This window comes from Rhinolophus sinicus, chromosome 13 (genome assembly GCF_057876585.1).
Source record: "Rhinolophus sinicus isolate RSI-liver-muscle chromosome 13, RSI-T2T, whole genome shotgun sequence".
NCBI classification, from domain to species: Eukaryota; Metazoa; Chordata; class Mammalia; order Chiroptera; family Rhinolophidae; genus Rhinolophus; species Rhinolophus sinicus.
The window spans coordinates 59105055-59127758 of record NC_142513.1 but is presented as its reverse complement, the minus strand read 5'-3'; the positions used below and the strand labels follow the sequence as shown (position 1 = coordinate 59127758).

At 51.7% G+C, this 22704-nt stretch overlaps 2 protein-coding genes across 7 annotated transcripts in view; one reads left to right on the top strand and one right to left on the bottom strand.

The window, feature by feature from the left end:
• Positions 1-22704, top strand: part of PEX11A (peroxisomal biogenesis factor 11 alpha) — a 45205-nt gene that overhangs the window by 1438 nt on the left and 21063 nt on the right. Inside the window, exon 2 of the mRNA XM_088789358.1 lies at positions 625-775. Coding sequence (XP_088645484.1) covers positions 625-775 — 151 coding nt within the window. The remainder of the gene's footprint in view (positions 1-624; positions 776-22704) is intronic.
• WDR93 (WD repeat domain 93) overlaps positions 2309-22704 on the bottom strand; it is a 35688-nt gene continuing 15292 nt past the window's right edge. The window contains exons 7-17 of one of the 6 annotated variants that reach the window (XR_012491334.2): positions 21895-21933; positions 19990-20074; positions 17947-18118; positions 16690-16760; positions 16043-16129; positions 14943-15062; positions 13436-13649; positions 11945-12008; positions 10329-10485; positions 9771-9866; positions 2309-2662 (exon numbers count right to left, since the gene is read on the bottom strand). Coding sequence is in view for 4 of the 6 variants with exons in the window: in XM_074317823.2 (XP_074173924.2) it covers positions 2566-2662; positions 9771-9972; positions 10329-10485; positions 11945-12008; positions 13436-13649; positions 14943-15062; positions 16043-16129; positions 16690-16760; positions 17947-18118; positions 19990-20074; positions 21895-21933 (1308 nt within the window). In the remaining 2 variants the exon portion in view is untranslated. Of the gene's footprint in view, positions 9973-10328; positions 10486-11944; positions 12009-13435; positions 13650-14942; positions 15063-16042; positions 16130-16689; positions 16761-17946; positions 18119-19989; positions 20075-21894; positions 21934-22704 lie in introns of all 6 variants that reach the window. The other 5 variants (XM_074317823.2, XR_012491336.2, XM_088789348.1 and 2 more) reach the window with 5 other exon arrangements.

Here is a 22704-nt window from a genome sequence, read left to right as displayed (position 1 = left end):
CACATGATGTGTGGCCTTTTGTGTCTGGCTTTTTTCACTTAGCATAAGGTTTTCAAGGTTTATTCCATGTTGTCTGTGTGTCAGTCCTCCCTTTCTTTTTATTGCCCAGTTGTATCCCATAGTACGGATACACCACAGTTTATCCACTGATGTCGATGGGTTTGTTTTGAACCCACCTCTGGGATCATTTACAGGGCTCCAGTCCCGGTCTGGAGGGGCAGTAATTCAGAGTGGGATGGGGTCACTGCCCTGTAGTTGGGGCGCATGTTGGCCGCATTTGGCTGCAGAGTGGAATCCCAAAGCAGAGACCCAGCTGCGGGGGCGGGACCTCACACCTTTGCTCATCACCTCACCTTCCAGCACCTCCACCCCCAGCTCACTCTCCCCCTCCAGGACCCTAAGCGGGGTAGATGGGAGCGTTTCTCCAGGAACCTACACAGTTTAGGAAATCTATTTGCATGGCAAAGGCCCTGCGGTTTAGGATGGGGAATTAAAGTTATTAACAAGTCTTTTCACAGATAAGTGGGGCTCGTTGGCCAGCCCCTCCCCTGCGGAGGGGCTCATCTCCGTCAGAGCTGGGCCGCCCACCATTTATTAGCATCTGGGTGTGATTTTCATTAACAGGTCCCTGCTAATAAGACCAAGGATTGGAGGTGGGAAGGGTCGCCTCCCAGCACTCCCCGTCCCCACCCCTTCCTGGGCCAGCCCCACCGCACGGCAGCTGGAGGAAGCCCTGCGTGCCCAGTCAGAGGGACAGGACCGTCACCAGCGCCAGGTAGGTGAGCCGTGGACACGTGCTGTCAGTTCTCAGCTAACCTGTGAGGTAAGCCCCCGCGAAGGGGGCCATCTTAAGGGTGTGGAAGTGCAGTAAGGAAGCGGCTCACTGATAACGTGGCGGCACCAAAGTTCAGTGGCAGCACTGGGATTGGGCCCCAGATGTGGCTCCAGCGCCTGTGTGCTTACCCACGGGTGCACTGCCTCTGTGACAGCTGAACACCAGCCTGTCTCAAGGACAGGGTACTGGCTGGCATCTCATCTCGCCTGGGGCCCTGGCAGGGTGCCCTGGTCTGGGGCTGTCTGGGGGCACGCTTGCTGGGAGAGGGGAGTGACAGTGATGGTGTCAGCACGGGCGTCCTTTCCCGCAGAGCTGCTTGCGTAGCCGGACTGATCAGAACTCCCGTGAGGGAGAAACAGACGTGTATAGAGCGGTGACCATGGGCCAGGCTCTGTGCTTAGGACTTGAATTTCACCATCTAATTTCAGGTCACTTTAGCCTCTGGGCCAGAGGCGAGGCAGATAGGTGTGTCGTTTTACAGGAAAAGGTCAAGGAATCTTTCGCAAAACTGGTACGTGGCTATGGGGGTGGGGACAACTGTGAGTGGTAGTGGACAAATCCGGGCTTTGGAACAGCCCTGGCAGCCAAGCGTGCGTGCATGCGTGCATCTCGGGTGTGAAATAGAGTTTCTAGGACACGGGCAGGAAATGCGCTTCTGCTTGTTGACTGCACATGTCGCTCCCGCTGAGGCAGCTGTGCTGTGTAGACGCTGGTGCTGGATGGGCCAGTGTGTGAAGGTGGGGCAGCTAAGCCGACCTTCGTCTATTCAACACAGGTACTCAAGGACGGGCCAGGCTCACACTATGAACTGGGGGCAGAGGAAGGGGAGTGTCTTCATCTAGGAAAGGGGACCTGCAGCTTGTCGGTTCCAGTGCCGTGAGGAAGGTGTCACGCTAACGGAGCTTGTGTGTGACCCAGGGGAGGAGGTAGATGGGGACACAAAAGAAGGTTTGTGACAAACCCTGTGTGCAGTTGGCTTCTGTGGACAGTATCATGGGGGAGGCTGCAGTTCTCAAAGACACCACATGATGTCCTCAGAGAGGCAGGCATAGCCCTTTAGCTGCTTTCCTGGGAAGGGCAGTTCCTAGAGAAGAAAGGTGCCTCTCTGCCCTGCTCCTGTGCCCCCCAGGCCCTCCAGCCTCTTCTAAAATTCGCAGGCCAGCAGGAAAGGGGCAGTAGTGGCACGGTTCCTGCCTGCCACCTCTCCTGGCACCTCTCCCTCTTACACCAGTGTGACCTCAGTAGGTCACTCAACCACTCTGAGCCTCGGCCTCTCCAAAGCGGTTCCATTAAAGGTTATGAGCCAGCACAGGGAGGGGAAAGAAGTGGGCGGAGGGAAAGAGGGGCCACAGTAGCTGGGGTGGGCTGGGTGTCTTGCTCAGTTGAGCAAAGTGGCTCTCCTGGGACCGTGAGGCGAGTGGTCCCCGCTGGGGTTTGGACCTGGGGAATGAACACACCACAGCAACTCTGGAGTCTGGAAACAACATCGCTGTTTATTTGGGTGACATATCTGTCTGCCTGAGGGCTCTGACAAGCGGCATAGTGGTTGAAGCCCCCCAAAACAGTAGCTCTCCCCTTCCTGGCTCTGTGGAGGTCCCAGACTGCAAGTCCAGGCCCCTCGGGCCTGCCGAGCTGCAGTCCTTTGTGGCTGTGTCTCTTCCTCCGAGGGCCTCCTGGGGTGAAGCCGGTGCTGCTGAAAGCCTTCCCCAGGGCCCGGGGCTGCGGCCCCGTCACTTCTTGGCGTTCTCTCTCTGGAGAAGCAAGGAGTACCTGCGCAGCCGGCTCCGGTGCTCCTGCTCATTCTCCTTGTTCTCCAGCTCCTGAAACCTGGGGCCACACAGTGGGAGATGAGAGGAACCAGCCCTCAGGCCCCCAGGGCTGACCTTGACCTCCCTGTGCTCATATCAGGAACTCTCCAGGTGACACACATGTGCTTCCCCTCTGCGTCCTCAGGACACACAGCAAGCACCCAAAACACTTTTACTGAAGGCCTGAGGGGTAGCATTCTGAACCGGGAGGTGGACGGTGGCAGACGGCACCGTGACATTTGAAACAGAAGTCTGTTTGCATGGACCAACATGAAATATGTCAGAATGCCAACAACTCCATTTAATAAGCTAGTGACAGGCACGGGTACCGGTGTTGGGAAGACCAAAGTGACCAAAACAGCCCCTGTTTGTCCCCAGTGTAGTAAGGGTGATAAGAGTGAGAGGACATTTGTAGAAGGAGGCGTTTAAATGCAACCGAGGTTATAATGCAGACAGGAAGACGAGATGGCCCCTGCCTGCGGAGATAGAGTTTGAGTTGGGTCTTTTAAAAAATAAGAGGGTGGTTTTTGTTTGTTTGTTTCAATAATAAGTGAATGCATGATCGGTACAGAAAAATCAGAGAAGCCCAGGATCCACCCTCATTCTGCATGCAGAGGTGGCCCCTGCGAGCAGGGTGGGCGGGGCCTTTTCTGAGCAGGGGTGCAGGCTGCCCAGGTTTCCGCCTCAGCTGCCTGAGCGAACAGGCGGGCGGTGTAAAGCTTAAAGCAAGCAGGAGGAGCGCTTTTAGGGGGAAGACAGTGATTGCAGCTTTGGATCCATTTTGAGGCTCTGCCCCGGGGACACCACGTGGAGATGTGTCTGCTACTCAGTACGTTAAAGCCTTTTTAACCTAAAAAAGAATCTATATATTGCTTTTTAAAAAAACCAAATAGATTGATTTTATATGATTAAAAGTAAATAAATTATACAAGTTAATTAGTCATTAATATATAATGTTATACAATTGTATACAAAAAGTATACAATTAAAAGTGAATCTCCTCACTTTAGATCCTTATTTTCTTTCCCCACAAGCACGGACTTGCAGATAATCTTGTTTTTAAAACTTAAATAGAAGTGTGCAACACGCGGTTTTGCATCCTGCTCTTTTTCACTGAAAACAGCCTGGAAATCAGTTCCGGCAGCTGCACTCAGATGTGCCTCTTTCTTTTTCCCTGTTGGTGACACTTAGGGTTTCCAGTCTTTTGCTAATGTGATCAGGGCTGCAGTGAAGGCCTCTGGGCCGTGTCTTTGCCTGTGTGTGGTGGGGGGAGGCAGTGTGTGTGCAGGTTGGAAACTCGGGCTTCGGACCCGTGCGGCTTGTGTTTACACTCAGCGCCTTCACTTACAAGCTGGTGCCCTTGGACGGGCCACTTAGCCTCTGTCAGCCTCAGCTGCCTCACTGTACAGCAGGGATAATAATAGCGAAAAAATAAGCTGTGCGCACAGAGTGTTAGCATTGTACCTGGCACACAGTGGGTGCTCAGTCAGGGTTAATTTTAATCGCGCTTCTGCTGATATGTAAGTGACAGTGACATTGCTGGGCCAGGGGATCCAGACAACATAGAATCACTGAGCGACCACCCAGGAGGCAGCCGAATAGAGGGAACTAGGACAAGGTTTAAGAGGAAGACTGGAAATAAAGCCATTAATGTGTTAAAGAAAACGCGGGTGAGTTTGCAAAAGCCACGTTGGTGTGTAGAAGGGCTTTCTTTCGTGATCTAGTGCCGAGGAATGGCTCGCCTTTCCTGCACGCGCCAGGCAGCGTCCTGCAAGGACTGCCACCCATTTTATACTTGAGTACACTGAGGCCTGCCCCGTCACACGCTCGAGGTCACCAGTGCACCCCGGTCATACTGCAGGCCTCGCACCCCGAATTTAAAGCTCTTTATACCTGCCCCTCGGTGAAGCCTAACGGTGTGTGTGTGTGTGGGGGGGGCTGGAGGCTTGACGCCACATTTGAAAGTTCCCTTTGGCTGAACAAGACACCAACATTACTCCTACCCAGAGACAAACTGGGAAAAACTGGTCTCACCATACTGACAGAGAACTCAACATCTAAGGAAGTGAGCCCACGCAGAGGAAAAAGACCGAAGCCACGGAAGGAGAGAAACACACGAGGTACATACACCACAGAAAACACGCGACCTCCTTACTTTCCAAGTGACAGGATTGTCGTCCCTTGTGTCTTGGCCAGTGCGGGGAAGGGGTGAGGACACGGAGTGACCACCATCTCTCGGGGCCGGTGGGTACAACTATCACAGTTATACATGGATGGACCCTGGAAGGCTGCCCCTAGGGATTTACCCTACAGAAACACTGGGACAAACTCACAGAAGGGACCGTGTGAGGATGTCGGGAAGGTGGGGCCTCCCGACGGTGAGTCAGCCGTGGTTGGGGTGGTTGGGGAGCAGACGGGAGAAGAGGGCACCGTGAGTCGGCTGCAGTTCCTGGGGGCCGGGCTCCGGGTCAGGGAAATCAGGCAGCTGCGGAACTGGGACGGTGCCTGCTTGTTTGCTAACATGGGACCCTGGGGGCACATGTGCCGTGATTAGGACAGAGGAGGTCGCCAACCAGATGGACGAGAAAATGGTGGTGTCCTGGGGGAGGGGTGGCCTGGAACCCCAAATGCAGGAGGAAGTAGTTGTCTCACTAGGGGCAGGGTGCCTCTTTCTCTGAATCAGGAGGCAGGCAGGTGTGTGTGTGTGTAGGGTGACTGGTGATGCAGGCTAGAGAGCAGCCAAGGGACCCCAGCGCCCTGGGAAGCAGAGGAGGGCTTATCCACCTCTGGGGCGGGGGAAGGTGGTGGGAGAGCCTGCGTGCGGAGGGAGCAGGTGGAAGCTGGGCAGGGCGTCCTGCGTGGAACCAGCCTGGCAGCAGTGTGATTCCCTTGGGAGTGCTCAGGGCCAAGGAGGGATTGGGGAGGGTGCCGGGCTCATCTGAGGCTCGGCGTGGACTGGCAGGAACCCCCTGGAAAAGCCCTCTATGGCGCCCGAGAACCCCCATCCTGCCACCATCAGCAAGCAGAGGTTTCTCCCTCCCAGGATTACGGCGTAACAAAGTACAGCTGCTGTGTGTTGTTTAGAAGTGAGGTACTGACAGGGTGTGCGAACATCTTCCAAAAAGAGGCGCCATCCATGGCAAAGTGGGAGGGAAGATGGACTTCAGCACTTCCCCACAGAGCCTCTGGCTTCCGGCAGCCTGACTGCTTGCATGTCGGGTCTGTGTGTCTATAGATAGTTTTCCAGGGAGTCATCCCTTTGTTTCTCAAGAAAGGCAAAGGAAAGTTAGGATGGACCCCCCATTTCCACGCCAGGGATAGTAACAAAGGCAGTCAGAACACCACCCCTCGCCCTCCTCCTGCAGCCTCAAGGGAAATGTCACCTGGTGTCCCCATGGGCCTGCCGGTCCCTCACCAAGGGAGCCCAGCAGGCCCCAGGTCTGCCAGGTCATCCCAGAAGCCTCTGCCGGCAGAAAGCTGGGTGGGTAGAACCTGTACCTTTCTTGGCCTTGCGTTTCACAGGGAATAAAGGGGGAGAGAGGGGGGAGGGGGGGGGCGACGGTTTCTGTCTGCTTCCTGGTGTCTTGAAATTTCTGTCTGTGGTCAGAAGTTTGACCCAGCTGGAGGTGGCAGACACTAAAACGGAGCGAAGCCAGATGGAAATGGGGCCCTGGAGGCCGGGGCTGGAAGGGAGCAGGGGCCAGAGCCAGGCTTGGGGGCAGCAGGAGGGTGTGTGGCTCTTTCACAGGACTGGCCTCCTTTCAAAGCCCTGAGGGCAGGCTCCATCTCACACTGCTCCTTCCCAAAGGCCCAGGGCAGATTTGGTGAGAACAATTTGGACAGACTCTTGCAAGTCTCAAACTTTGACTCTATTGCCACATGAACCCATTGCCTTAAAGTTTCACCTTGTTTTAGGGCCAATGGAAACTTTCAGCCAAGCTATAAATAGAAAAAAAAATAGGCTTAAAATCTTTGAGGCGTCCATGGATATGTGTGGTAAGCAACAAGAGTAAAATGTTAATGACAATCTAGGTTGTGGGTATGTGGGTGTGGACTGAGATTGTTTTCAAAGCTGCTGTGCGTTTGAAAGTTCATAATATGGGTGGGTACTCTTTGGGAAAGGCCCAGAAATCAGGCCTCAGAGCAAGGAGAACAGGAATGCCTTCTTTAAATGGTAGCGCCTCCCGATTTATTGCTGGGACCCGGTTCAGAAAATGGGTGTGATTGGAACACTGTGACTAGGCTCAAGTAAATATTCCTTTGAGCACAGCCTGCAGCAACCACAGGGTGCGTCCCTCCCAGCTGAGGAGAACGTCTCTAAGTTCCCTCTGCCGTGTGTCCCGGTGGACACCGAGGCAGCCCCACTGACTTCGGCCTCTTCCCTGCAGAAGGTTCCCCAGATGACAGTTTTCTCCACCCGCCCAGCACTGTGGCCCCTTCCCGGGAGGGGTCGGGGTGTGGGGCCTGGGAGTTAAACTGCTGACCTGGAGGAGAGAGAGTTGGGGGGGGTGGCGTGGAGGAGACTGGAGGAAGTCACGGCAGAAGGGCCTGTCTTCTCAAGAGAAGGTGAAAGCTGAACAGGCAGCATGCGCTAACATAATGGCGTGGCCGGGATTTTTGCTGATGGCATTATGGGTTACTAAGTTCTCTCTTTTGCATTATCTTGTTTTCTACATTTCTACAAGTGCAGATGTAACTTATAACAGAAATAATGAATATTGTGTGCAACGGGGAATTACTCTTATGGCAGTGGTTCGACCCTTGAAACCACGTTCGCGGGCTAAGTGGGGTTTGGCAGGGGTCTGAGTACTAACCTCCCCGGCACCGGCACCGGCGCCGTGGCTGAGGGTGGGAATGTCCCTTAGGGACTGAGGCTTCCTGAGCTGACCAGCTTTCTGCTGCCGCTGGAGGTGAGATCAGAGCCGGAGCTGCTGGCCCGTGGTCTGTTCCCACCCACCGGTAGGGTAGCCAATTAGCTTTGGGTGAAGCGGGGTGGCTCACCCTTGCTAGGCCGGTAAAAGGAGGGGTTTAGGACAGAAATGTTAACGGGCTCATTAAACAGTTTGCTGAGCGCCATCAGGCCAGAGCACCAGGGAGACCCATGCCGTGCCCTCCCCCAGGGAACAGCCTCGCTGTGCCGTAGCCTCGCCTCACACTCATGATTTTCTGTCTGTCTTTTTTTTTCCCCAAACCATTATTTTAAATTTACCAAAATAATGCTTATTTTTTGTGTGTGGAAAAGTTGCAAATACGGACAATACTGAAAAAACAAAAACACATACTTCATTATCCAAATATAACAACTGTTACTATCGGTGTATACATTTCCAGTCTTCTCTCTTAATATCAGGGATTAGACTGTAAATAGTATTTTATCATTTCCTCCACCTTTTTATTTTGGAAAATTTCAAACCTGTAGAAAAGTTGCAAGTAGTACAGTGACCCTTCACTTGTGTTCACCCACTGTTAACGTTTTCTCTCCCTCTCTTTCTGTCTCTCTCTAAATATTTTCCTGGGTTTCACCCGCTGTTAACATTTTCTCTTTTTGGCTCTCTCTATACATGTTTTCATGGACCACTTGAAAGTACGTTGTAGACATTGTGATACTTCACCCTTAAATTCTTCAGCTGTATCTCCTAGGAACAAGTCATCAAGTGTCAAAATAAACTTTCATGTGAGGAGTAGCCAAGCATTCTGGGTAAATGTTTAAGCAGCGGAAATGTCAACTGTCCCCTTCTTCATTGTCTTCCTTCCCCAAGGCCCACTGGCCACATACACGCCTCTCCTCATGAATAGCACGCTTCCCTCCGTGAGATACCGAAAGGCCCCCCCAAAACCCACCACAACGCCAAAGGAAGTAAACGCGGCAGGTAACTGCAGTCATGCGGGGAGCTGTGGTGCCCCTCGTGGTGAGGTTTAGAATTTTCCCAGGATTAACCCAGAGGGGACCCATCATCATGGTTCTCGTGCTTCCTAGTCATTGAGGGACTACCCTGTGCCTAGCACTTTGCATGTATTATCTCACCAAATACCTTCAAAACCTGAAGATCAGGCATCACTGAAATGTCCAGAACACAGCCTTGCACATAATAGGTGCTCAATAAAAACTGTTTGAATGAATGAGGAAACTGAGGCTCTGAGAGGCTAAGTAACTCACCCAAGGTCTCACAGTAAGCGGTGGAGTCAGAACTGAAACCTGAGTATCTACTCTGTTCCTCTTGAGGAAAGAGTAAGTAGAGAAAGGGAGAAGTGGTCGTGAGGGGATGTTGTGGAGAAGGGAGCAATCCCAGAGTCTCCGAGCTCACGCTACAGACAGACCTCCAGTGCCCGGAAGGGAAGAGACCTGCCAGAGTCACCGGCCTGGGATGAGAATCCAGGGCCCTGCTGATGATTCTTTCCACCTAAAATGTACAGTCAGATCATGGCAGAAATCAACAAGGTTTCGCAAGCCCCAGGAATCTGTTGTGGATGGATCAGAAGAGAGACCTGATTCTCCAGAATGGGTTGAGTCACTTCCTTAGGCTTTCACAGCAGAAAGGATGCAAGTGAGTGCTGGCAGGACGGGGGTTGGGGGAGTGGCAGAAAGGGCGGGTAAGAGGAGAAATGCCAGCCGTAAGCGTCTGTCTAGAGGGTGGACAAAGGAAAGGGGCCTTGGACCGCGGGCTCTACGGGCCGTGTGGTCGCTGGTACAGCCTCTCTCTGCCGCGGAGCCCCAGAGATGATGTGTGTAAGCCCATGGCCTGACTGTCCCACTGAGGCGTTCTTTATAAAGAACAGGCAGTGGGCTGAACTGGGCCCCAGGCCGTCGTTGACCAACCCCTGCCTTCAGTGGCTGTGTCTAATAGCCCAGCTATGCTTTAGAAAAATCGAGAAGGCAGAAAAAGAAAAGACAGCTTCGACAGGAAGGACACACCCGCTGGAAGCCTTCTTTCCCACTGGCCTGAACTCATTCCTCCCTTTCTACCAAGCCGAACGTGGATGGGAGTGTGACTCACGGCTGCAATCCATGGATCCCTCAGTGAGGGGAGACGGTCAGTGCTGAAAGGGTCTTACCACCAAACACCTCCTCTTCCTCACCCAGCGCCAACCCCCGTTCTGTGCCCGGGGGGACAGACCCAGAACGCTACCTCCTCTGCAGGAAGCTCTCGCATCTTTTCTCCAAGGGCACCACCTGGGCGAGGGCCGTGCCGTCCGTCACGTCAGTGTGAGGAATGGTGCAGTTCCTTGAGGTGTTTTCCAAGAGTGGGTAGGCGTCGAAATGAAAATAGAAGACAGAAGATTGGACGTCACTGGCACTGTCGGTGGACTCTGGTTCCCCAGGAGGGTCTCCTAAGATGGAACAAGAGCGCCGTGTTCTGTACGAGGATGACTTTCTCTGTGGCGTCTGTGGCCCAGGTGGGGACGTGGGGGCTGCTCTCTGCTTACAAAGTCTGGGTCCCCGGGGCTGAGCTGTGAGGGGCTCACTTGATCTGCAGCAGCCGGAGTCCAGAGACAAGGCCGCTGGCATTTCCTCTAAGTGCCTGGTGAGGACTTTTGGTCTGTGTGTGTGTGTGGGGGGGGGGGGGCGAAGAGTGGGAAGCAGACTGGGTGGGGTCACCCTAGGCTTTGTGAGGGGACTAAGAGTCAGGGAAATGGTCGGCCGGCCACACGCCTGGGCAGCAGCCCTGGTGGTCCCCGTTCCATACCTCGGAGCAGGAAATACGGCTGCTGTAAAGACACGACAAACACTGGCGTCCAGTGCCCCGCCGGACGGTGCGCTCCGGGAGGAGCGAAGGCACAGACGACCTGAGGCTTGGCCACGTCCAGGAGTTGCACAGAGCCGTTCCTGGAGAAGACCAGCACCTGGGGAGCAGAAGGACAGTGAATGGGGGCTTCTCTACCACGTCACTCACCCCAGTAGGAGTGAGAGATGCAGCTGGACATAGAAGTGACAACAGAGAGACCTGACGAGCTCTGGGGCTCACAGCCCCCGTCCCTGTGCAGGGGAATGGCAGGCGTGTGTGTGAACCCCGCTGGGGCCACCACCAGCAGCAGGCCCTCATCTGGTGCTGTGTCTGTCCCCCGTTTGCTCTGGCTTCTCTTCCCAGTCCCCTGGCATCTCTGCTGCCGGGCCCGCCTCCGTAGGGCCAGGATCCAGTCCTGCATCGGGCAGATGCCCCTGCCTCCCACCTCCTGGGCGCCTGCTCAGTCCTCAACGCGTCCTCGCCTGAGATCCGAGTCAGCCTGTCTGCTGCCCAGTCCCTCCCTCTGCACATGAACACATGCCACTCGCCCAGCCTCCTCCCGCTGCCACACCAGGTCCCCTTTCTCACACCCACATCCTCTCCGCTCCTCCCCCTCCCCGCACGCCATCTGTCCCCGCAGTGGACACTGGTCTCCGCGAGGTACTTGGTTTCTCTTCAGCACAGGAAGGTCTCCTCCCTGAGCTTCCAGGAGCCCCCTCCTGGTGGCCCTGGGGTGTCCCTGTTAGTCACTGGGTGAGCTCATTTTCCCTGTCCTGTCAGTGATGGTGGTCCCCCAGCGAACCCCTTCTCCACCCACTCCTTCTCTCTGACCAGGGGTACCTGCTGGCCCCATGGCTTTAACCACCAGTACCCGCTGGTGAGCACACAATCTGCACTTCCAGCCCTGGGCTCTCAGCGCCTCCTGGGGCGGGGGGGGGGGCTATCGGCCCTTCCCCCCTGGCAGGGCCACACCACAGTCACCCTTTCCCCCCAGACCTGCGTCCCGCCAGTGGGCCCTGTGAGGCTTAGGGAACCAGCCTCACTGCCGCCCTGTCCTTAGGCCACAGCAAGGCAGCCCAGCACGGTGGAGCCGCCTCCTCACGGACACCCCTCCCTCTCCGTGCTGCTCCCCTGCTCCAACCCCCACCCCACACAGGGCTCGCGCACACCCTCCTTGGTCTGGCCCCTCTGCCTCCACCTGGCCTTCCTGTGCTGCCCGGACAGTGTTCTCCCGCCTCTTAGCTCCCGTGGCTCGGCTCAGCTGTCCTGTCACCTCCTCCAGAAAACATCCCCCCCAGCGACTTCTGCAGGTTGTTAGGTGCCCCCTGTCTCTGTTCCATGGCACCCAGTGCGTCACGTACCACAGCTTTTCTCATGTTTAGGGCAGCTGCCTGGTGACTCGCCGGTCTGCCCCCCTGCATTGTGAGCTCCGTGAAGTCAGCGACTTTTTCTTTCCTACCTGTGTACCCCAAAGCTAGCCTAGCGCCTAGCACATGATAGATAGGCCTTCAGCAAATGTTTGTGAAGGAAACATGGAGACGTTCACGGAAGAGGAACGAGAGGCATGAGGAACCTACCATGCCAGGCAAGGCCGGGACAGGGGCCACTGCACAGATGGCTTCATCCAGGTGCTTGACAGGCCTGTGGGAAACGGGACACACACTCGTCCTTGGAGTGTCAGAGCTGCGCTGTCCTCTCCCAGGCAGAGCTCCTGAAGGGACGCTTGTATGCAAGCATCAGGAGGCATGGTGGCGACGGTGCCTCACAGCAGAAACTGGGAGCCGTACCGTGGGATACGGTGCAGCACGGAGGGTAAGAACGGGCTGCGCAGGTGCCACGCTCGCTCATGAACCATGTTGCAAAGCAAATTAGAGAATAAATAGCACTAAAGAGCATGTTGGTGGATACAAAGAATATGACGCCACTTACGTTCCCTCCATATGCAGTTAAGCAGTAAGTTGCTTGGAGATGCGAGCCTATGGATGTGGCTAATTTTTAAAGGAATTCAAAGGAATGAATTTAGAAAAATGAGGTGATGGATTGGAAAAGAAATTGGCCCTCATGTTTGGCAGCAGCTCCCATGGGAAGGTGGAGTCTATCTTTGCACTGCTTGAATGCAGGTGTGACCACTACGGGCTCTGTCCCACGTAACACACGCTGAAGCTGGGGAAGCATTTGTGCAGGGCGGCTGCCCTCGCTTGCTGCTGGGGACCCTTCAGCAACCAGGGGATGAATCCTGCAGGACAGGCCACTGGGAGGAGAGCCAAGTGCCCTGGCCACAGCCTGCCAACCGCCAGGCATGTGAGTGAGGCCAGCTTGGACCGTCCAGCCCTTAGCTGGGCTGCCCGCTGCTGCAGGCACATGTGAGAGCTGAAGGAAGACCCAGCGGCAGGACCGGCCCACAGAGTCAGGGGCTAAACAGTGACTGTCCTCTGAAGCCATCAAGCTGTGGGATGGCTTGTTGTCTACAGTAGGTCAGGAATGAGGCGGTTACCTCTGAGGAAGAGAGAGGAGGAGGTGAGCAGGGAGCAGGCCACAGCCTTATCTGAACTGGGGATGATGTACTTCTTAAGTGGTGGTTACGGGGGAGTCTCTCTCTCTCTCTCTCTCTCTCTCTCTCTCTCTCTGTCTCTGTCTGTCTCTCTCTATATATATATACGTATACTAAATACTTACTGTATAGATCTTTTGCATGCATAAAATATTTCGTAATTTAAAAGAGAGAGAGAGCCCTTGGGGAAACTGATAAAAGGCTGTGGTTATTCTGGCAAAACTGACCCTCTTGGCTGTGTGGGACATGAAAGATGTCATCTGTGCCATCATGCAGTTTTGTTAGGAAGATGTATACCCTCATATAGGAGATACTGGTGGTCTTGAGAAGCTCATCGGGAGAGTGGTGCCTATGGGAAAAGTGGACTCTGGTGGGAGAGGTGTCAGTGTGACTCTGGTCGGAGAGGCGTCAGTGTGACTCTGGTCGGAGAGGTGTCAGTGTGATTCTGGTCAGAGAGGTGTCAGTATTTCACTATTACATTGCATCGTCTACCCCATCCTGCCCTCAAACCACTGACCTCTCCACAAGCACACGGCTGGTTGGTCCCTGGGTTCCTTTGGCTGCCACCAGATGGAGAGACGCATCTGTGCACAGCACCACACACATCGTGTGGGATTTCACCGGACCCTCAGGATACATGTTCTGTCCTTTGTGGACTACGAAGTATTTTAGGAAGTGAATGCTTTGGCAGAAACATCCCTCAGGAAGAGCGATGACCCCAAGAGGGAATCCTGGAGAGCAATGACACACAAGCAGCTCAGGAAGGGGACGGGGATGCAGCCGTGGGCGCGGGGACGTGGACCCGCAAGCTTAGGAGGGATGTGAGGGCGAAACGAAGCTTCTGAGTACGGAGTGGAGCTGGGCGGGGGCAGGCTCAGCACTGGAGCTGAGGGAAGGGGGCTGCAACCCAGCCAGGCACTGACCCCCAGCTCACCGTGGAGGTCATGGTGCAGCAGGGGCAGCGGTTTCAGGCACGAGAAGGGGGTGCTAGGTGCTAAGTCCTGACCAGGTGCCAGGAGCCAAACAACAAGAGTTTATCACCCTCCAGAAAAACAAAAACAGGCTATTGGGCAAGGGATTGTGAAATGACGGTCATTCTTCTGCTCTTGACATAACCTTCACGACTTCAGTAAAGCCGTGGGTGCGACCAGTAACGAGCAGGAGCACTTTGAGCGGTGTTTATCGTAGCACCGAGTGGGGAAAACGTCCCCGTTTGAAACAGCCACCGAGTTCCTCAGATGGAAAAGGCCCAGGTGAGGAAGGCGTCACAGACTGGACAGAAGGCCCCCTGAGAACAGACAGCTGTGCGGTCTGATCACGAGCTCCCCGGTAATCAGGGCGCCACGTCTGCGTCTCCTCACCGACGCGTCTGCCGGGAGGGCTCCCAGGGAAGAAGGCCACCTCCACTGTCAAATGAACCACATATCCTCTTGTAAACTGACAAACCACTGATTCATTTGTGGCTTTTGTAAAAGTCTGGTTAGAGAGAGATGCTCCCTTAGAGGCTGGTCAGTTTAGGGTAAATAGATACCTTTGCTTTTCTGCATCGACAGAGCTGGCCGCAGGGACCACACCAAGGTGCCACCCACCCAGAAGAGCTGCTGGTCGCGCACTGACCACTGTGTAGGTCTCTTAGCTTCAATAGCAAAGAGCATCCCGCTGTTGGGGTGGGGGGAGGAGCAGGAAGGAAGACCAGGGGCCAGGAGGAGGGCTGGGGCCGCTGTGATCTCAGGTGCTGTCTGGAGGGTGGCGGTGAAGGGAACGGGTGGGCTCCAGGACCTGGCGTCAGGCCCAGCACAGCGAGCACTCGGTAACCATATGGGGGAGCGGACGTGTCAGCACCGCTTAGGTCCAATAAGTGTTTGTTGAATGAATGAATGAATGAGGCGAAGGCAGGGCCAGTACCCCATGCTGACTTCAGGAGCAGTGGATCTGAAAGAAGGCCCGGAGCCTGCAGGAGTTCCGAGCTCCCGGAGTCAGTCCCTGGAGAGCCATCCAGGTGTTAGGCAGACGTGGGGGCTCACCTTCGGCCAGGTCCCACAGCGTGAGCACACCGTCCTCGCAGGCCAGCGCCAGGCAGGAGCTGGAGGGGCTGAGCTGGGACACGGCAATGGGCGCAGCGCAGGGCCACACGCCCTCGGGCTCTAGCGGGGAGGACACCACTCCACTCACCAGCCTGCCCCCCCGACCCCGCACCCAGCCATCACCTCCACCTGGACAGCCTGAGACCCGGACTCGACTGCCCGTCTGGGACGTGGGCAGGAGCCCCTGTGAGGACCCCCCAGCGCTCCGCTCCATGTACCGCTAGCTCCTTCCTCAGGATCACGTGACAAGTCACACTCTGTTCTACTACAGCTAACAGTGAGCGAGAGCCGACTAGCACTTCACGCATCATTTCATTGAGTTCCCACCAGGATCCCGTGCTTTGGGTCCGGTTAACGCACCCGTTTCACAGATTAGGAGACTGACAAAGCCAGTCAGTACAGAAGCCGAGATTCGAGCCAGGCTCTCTGGGAGAGGGGTGGAAGGAAAGAAATGCTTCCCTTGCAAATTTGTCAGTGTTATTTTCGAAGTATTATTTAAAGTATAACATAAGTATAACAGCTCAAGGAATTAATGACAAAGTAAACTTTGCTCATGCAACTGCTTCCACAAATTTGTAAAAAACAAAAACAAACAAACATCCATATTTTCCTGCGTGCATTTCAGTTTCAAAGAGCTTTCACATACGGAAACTCTGGATTTTGCTGTTCCCAACAAATGTGTGCAGTAGACAGGGATGGTGTCATTAATCAGCTCTACGTCTCAGATGAGAAACGGGGGTTGGGGCGTCAGATGACTGGCCTGAGACTACAGTTTGCGGACAGTTGGGCTGGGCCTGGACCTTAGCTGCCTAAGGAACCCTGTGGACCTGACTGGGCTTTGTCCCTATTGATCTGTCGCCTTTAAGAAACATGATAGCTCAGAGACAGCCTTTGGGTCACAACACTGCCACTAAGCCACCCACTTCTGCCTGCACAGCTCCGCTCCCCTCACCCGACACTGAGGTGTCAGTCACGTGCGTCCAGCAAAGCTGAAGGACACGGTCTGAGTGTGGGCAGCCCCCATCTCAGCAGTGACATACCAACTCTATCCTTCAGGGTCCGGTTAAGTGAATAGAGGAAGAAGTTGTGATGTCTGGTCCAGTGTACGCCCAGGACACAGGCTACCCCTGGGAAAGGAGAGGAAAGGGGAGTCACGTGAGGCGTCTGGGTGGCCGTTGGCTTGTATGGGAGGTGTCTGCCCAAGAGGAAGTTGGTTTGAAATCCAAAGTGGTTTGTTCTACTAGGCAGCGCCCAACAAAAGGGTGAGCTTCCCAGGTGGAGTGGCTGGGCCTCCCAGGAGGGCTGCTCCTAGGGCCAGCTAGCCTTCGTGGGCAGGGAGAGCGAGCGGTCACACCTGCCCGTGGCTGCTTTCGCACCTGGGTCAGTCCTGTCCACGTGGCTGTCAGTGTTTACAGAACACCTTCTACAAAATGAAGGCATATCCAGAAGCAGCCTGGTGGCATGCACGCTCACACTCGCCTCTGTGCCAGGTCACCCCTGAAGACAGTGCCAGCCTCCGTTATTGGGGAACCTGGGCTGGGGGGGCCACATGTCCAACCAGGAACTGGGCAGCTGCAGCTGGCACCTGCTTTCCACTTGGCCCCCTCCACCGTGCGGGTTTGATGCGTGGAACTTCCCTAGGGGGGCTCGCTGAGGCATTCCCCCAGCACCCCATCCGTTCATTTACCTGACGGGCTCTTGACCTCCATTGGCATTGCAGTTATGCAGCTAGGAAGGAGGAAATAGAACGTGGCCGTACTGGGAAAGAAAGAAACACCAGTCAGAGCCGTGGCAGGCTCCTTGGCAAGGAGCAATGCTGGCAGACTCGGTACGAAGACCAGAAACGGGTAGTTAGGATGGCCCTTCCCAGGGGTAAGAGCCCTGGGGCAAATCGCATTCTGGCTGGTCCTGGTGGGCGCAGACCTTGGAAGTTGTTGAGAGCAGGGCGGGCGGAGCGGTGGAGTCTCTCCCAGGCCGGAGTCTCTCCCCACCCTTGGGGAACACCTCTTAAGGACCAGACTTGGGTGATGTGCACTAATGCTCTCTTGTCCTGGGGCCATACGACCAGTGGTGTGTTCATAAACTGGCTCTTTAAAGGAAAAAAAAAGGCCCGATTTCCTGATGTATAGGGTTTGTAGCTTTTTCTGGTGGAAATAGTCCCACGACGGACAATTGCCGGTGGTTTCACAACTGGCACAATTCCTAAGTGCCTAGCTAGGCAGTACACCCTTGAACCTTGCTGGGTTCCGGTTCAGGTCTCAGGTAGTTGCTGTCAGGGCTCAGCCCTAGGACTTCGTGCCCTGAAGTGAGGGAACTCAAGATCCACTTGATGGCAAGATGAGAGGTTTCACTTCCGTGTGAAGCCAGAACATTCCTGAGAGCCACAGTAGCGGTAAGGAAAGCTAGTTCCTGAAACCAGCTCCAGCAGACACTTCAAACGCTTGAGCTCAGTTTTCACAGTCACAAGGTGGGGTGAGTGGGGCCAACCTGCTGACCGGAGTTAGAAAGTGACGTATCTTAATAATTACACATGAATATGTTACATTTAGGAAGACCGGGTGTAGATGGAGAAACATGTTAGCAGTGGTGACTTATGGCCCCATCTCTGGGATCTTCTATGTTGTCTAGGTAATCGGGGAAAAAAAATAATTTAAGAGATGCTATCATACATACAAGTGTAAAATAAGCTCTATTTCTCATCTCCACAGCTGTCTACTCCTTCTCGAAATCCATATCTCAGCCTTTGTTTTCATTCTGTTTCAACAGTCTCCGTACAATTTGTCAAAAGAGCTGCTGAAGTTCTCAGAAAAATCCCCCAAACCAGGAAGAGCTCTTAGGCCCCCGATTAATTCAGGTCCTCGAGTTGATTCCTGTGTGTGCCCAGAGAGAAGCTCGGGGGGTCCCGGGGAGCAGGGGGATCGGGCCGGCCCTCCTCCCGGCTCACCTGAGCGGCTCCTCCTCCCATTCCCCGTCCAGGTACTTCTTGTATGTGGCCTTGAAGATGGCCGCGTGCTGCTCCCACTGACTGTCCTTGATGAAGTGATTCTGCCCCGAGCCCAGCCCGTAGCAGTCCTCTATCTTTGCAAAGACTTCCAGGGGGCTTTTAAAGGTGGTACCTAGGTTGCAAATATTCCAGAATTGGTCAAGCCATCTGGCTGCCCCCTTCCTGATGTCCCCCTCCTTCCTCCATGCTTCCCAGTTTCCTGCAGAATCTCTCCTCTGACAGCGGGCTTTGCGGTGTCTTCTCTCGGCCTCTCTCTGACCCCACCGCTCGGGGAGCACAGGCCATGGGCAGCTGTGCTCCCTCCTTTTACTTCTGCAGCCCCATCCCAGTGTCATTTCCTGATCCCGGATAAGCATCTCCAAAGGAGGCCGAGGAGAATGTTCACGATGTTGCTGGAGACCTGAGGTCACTGCTGCCGTCCCCTCAGCTAGGAAGGCCCCAACCCGACCAGGACTGTCACTATTCAGCCTCCGCTGAAGACCCACCCAACTAGGCAGCCCCAGTCTCTCCCTGTGCTTACATTTGTCCAGCTACCTGTCTGGATGCTTAGACATCCTTCATTTTAATGTAGTGAAGTTTAGCCTTTATTGTAAGTACTTTTCGTGTTTTGTGTAAAAAGCCTTTCCCTACCCAGAGGTCATAAAGATATTGCCTTATATTATTTTCTAAAAGCTTGATTGTTTTAAAAGACTTTCATATTTACTTCTATTGTTCATCTGGAATTTATTTTTGTGTGTGCTATGAAGCAGGGGTCAGGTTTCACTTTTGTTTCCGTATGGACAACCAGCACCACGTATTGAAATGGCCGTGCTTTATCCACTGCTCTGGAGGGCTACCTCTGTCAGGTATCACCTGCCCATTTATGCTGGGGTCTCTTCTCACCTCTGGCCTGTTTCACTCATCTATTTTCCTAGCTACTATATTTCTATATTTTATATATATGTTCCTTTCTACCTATGATTCACTCATCTTTCTATCTTTCTTAATTACTGTTGCTTATAATAAATCTCGATGGAACAAATCGTACCATCACGTTCTTTTACATGAGTGAATTGGCTCTTCTTGGACTTTCGCATTTCCCTCTTTGTGTTTAATGGTTGCAAAGTATTCCTTTGTATGAGTGCACTGGATTTGATCTAACCAGTGTTTGCCTCCATCAATAACACTGCGTGGACGTTCTTGTAGCTGCATCTTTGCGGTCATGTGCGAGTACTGAGAGGACATGCTGTGTCCTCTGCCTGCAGTGGACTTCCCTTCCGCTCCTCCTGACCCACTCCTACTTATTCTCCGAAACCTTCCCAAAGGTCCCTCTGATAAGCCTCTGCCTACACCCGGGACAGAGTTAGTCACTCCTTCCTCTGTTTTCATGGCGCTGGGTGTTCCCCTTTGCTGCACTTATCATATCCTACTATGGCGGTTTCTTTCTATTCTGCCTCGGTGGACCAGCGGCATTAGGGCACAGGAGTTGTGTCCCCCTCCTCTCTGTGCTTGCTCAGTATTACTGGCGCTCAGCAGATACAGCAGGTCTTCAAAGAACATTTCCTTATCATGTTGATGAGATGTTGTGGGAACGTCACTCTTGTTTATCTCAATGAGTGTGTGGTAAAACTGTTTCCTTATACACCATTTCACTGAAAGCCATAGAACCTATTGATGGCATTAAGTAAGGACTTACTGTACCGATGAATGAACTAACACAGGAATGTAGGAATGAATGAACTTCAGCTAGCACTCAGGGAAAGATCTCTCTCTCCTGATCTCCCAATTCTGTTAGTTAAGTGTATACTCGTAACATTTGTCGTTTTTGTCTTTAGGTCCCAGAGCTTATGACTTTTAAAAAAAATTCCTCTGCAGAACTATACTCGTAATTCAGATATTGCTGCTAATAAATAGAAAAGATAGGAGTGTGGGAAAAGGCAAAGAAAGACAAATTTGAGAAATCAGTGGCAAAAGGAAAGAGAATATTAGTTGAATCATACTGACCCGTAACTGGTTTGGGTGGTTTGATCTTCATTATGTGAACTGGAAGACTCAACTTAATGTCTCCTTTAAAACAAATGTTTGTATCCTACAGTAAGGAAAAGACGCAGATAATTAGCTGACAAAGGAGATAAAAAAGAATCATTAAAAACATTCATTCTAAAAAAAGGCAGAAAAAGAGGGGAAAGGAAGAAAAACAGGTGGGACAAATAGAAAGTAAACACCAAAGTGGTAGATTTAAACCCAAACATATCAATAATCACATTAAATATAAATGGCCTAAACTCCCCAAATAAAAGGTAGAGTTTGACAGCATGTATAAAAAGGCGAGACCCACGTATATGCTGCTGAAAACTCATTTTAAATATAAAGTCACAAATATATTCAGAGGAAAAGTATAGAAAAAAATACCTCTTGTAAATCTAATCAAAAGAAAGCTGGGATGGCTGTATTAATATCTGATATTACAGATTTCAGAGCAAAGAATGTTACCAGGGACCAAAGAGTCACTGAATAATAAAATGATTAATTCATCAAGGGGCTATAACGTTCCAAATGCGCTTAATAACAGAGCTTCAAAATACATGAAGCAACAACTCATGGAAGTGAAAGCAGAAATAGATAAATCTATAATCTTAGCGATCCCAACACTCCTTTCTCAATACTTGACAGAAAAAGTAGACAGAATCAGTGCACTCCCAGGTCGGGTGACCGACTGTACCAGTTTGCCTGGGACTGAGGGGTTTCCTGGGATGTGGGGCTTTCAGTGCTAAAACCAGGAACCCCCTGAGGAAGGTTATAGAAGGAAAAGCAGTGAGGATGTAAAAGGTGTGAATAACTTGACCAACAGCAGAACACACATTCTTTTCAAGGGCACATAGGACACTTCCCATGATAAACCGTATTCTAGGCATAAAACAAAATCTTAATAACTTTAAAAGGTTTCAAATAATTTGAAGTATGTTCTCTAATTACAATAGAATTAAATTATAAACCAAAAAAGGAAAATATCTGGAACATCTCCAGTATTTGGACACTAAATAACATGTTTGTAAATAATCCATTGGTCAAAAAAGCGGTAAAAAAACAAATTAGGAAGTATTCTCAAGTATTTTTGAAAATGAGGACATACCATATCAAAATTTAAAGGATGCATCTAAAGCAGTGCTTAGATGTGACTTTATAGCACTCAATGCTTATATCAGAAAAGAAGAAAGATCGTAAATCAGTAAACTAAGCTTCTACTTAAGAAACCAGAAGACCAGGAAATAATTAAACCCAAAGTAAGCAGAAGAAAGAAAGTATAAAAATTGAACTGGAAATTAAATAGAAAACACAAAACAACAGAGAAAAAGAAATGAAAAACTGGTTCTTTGAGGTCAATAAAATTGACAAACCTCTAGTCATGCTGTTAAGAAAAAAAAAGAGAAAATACAAACTACCAATATCAGGAATGAATTACTAATATCAGATACATAAAAACAGATTTTACAGCTAATAAAGGATAATAAGGGACTGTTATGAACCACTTTGAGCCAATATATTTGACAACTTAGAAAAAAATGGACAGATTCCTTGAAAGACACAAAATACAAAAGTTTGCTTAAGAAGGGACAGATAACCCAAATAATCCTTTGCGTGTTAAAGAAATGGAGTTTGTAGTTCCACAAGGAAAACTCCAGGACCAGATGGCTTTACTGATAAATTCTATCAAACATTTTAGGAAGAAGCTCTACACAAACTCTTCCAGAAACTAGAAGAAGAGGAACACTTCCAACTTACTATATGAGGTCAGCATCACCTTGATAGCACAACCAAAGGTGTAATAAGAAAGTACAACTAAAAATAAAAATCTCTAACATGCAACTTAAATCTCTCTGGAGATTTTCTCTCTGTAAAGTCTCTTACCATTTCTAAATTATCTGAAGTCATGGGCTCAGGAGTGTTCTGAGAAAAAAGAAGGAGAAATTAATTCACAATGGGGTTGATGTATGTTCCCCTCCCCCTTTAATCTGAGATGCTCTCTCTTCCCCCGATTACTCTTGTGAGTAGGAACTCATTCAGTAGACACAGAGGACCACTATTTGTGTGGTCCTCTGGCCAACAGGATTTTAACACATGATCCCCATTCTCCGGGAACTTTAAACGTATTTGAGGAAGTAAACAGTGACGGGAAGAGGAAATATGAATAAGCAGAGGTAGGATCAGGTAGGAGACCATTACAGAACTCAAGGGTGAAGTGAATACTTCTGATTGGCAAATTATATGTGCAATGTTGACAACTTTATTTAACTACCTCTAAATGTAACTCACCATACAGTAACTCACTGTAACTGGCATTAGTTGGCTGCTTCTCAGAGTATGGGAACTGAGTGACATGGGGTGAGAAGCCACCCCGTTCCAAGGAGCTTTTCCCAGGTGGATAATAAATGACTCCCTCCCAACATACCTGTCGGGCACCTGAATATAATACCAAGGGGCTGGTTGATAAAAAGTAGCAGAAGGTATGGTCTTAACAATTCAGAAACTTATCACCTGAGTCAAAGTAATAATAAAAAAGAGTAAAAACAAAACAAAAAACCAGAAACTTCTAGTTAAGAAGAAAGGACTTTCACGCACAGCACGGTAACTAAAAATCAATGCAGTGTGTGTGTGTGAGGTGTCAAAAAAGAGGTACAAAGAAGAAAATTCAGTAAGAGTTCAGAGGAGGACGATCTC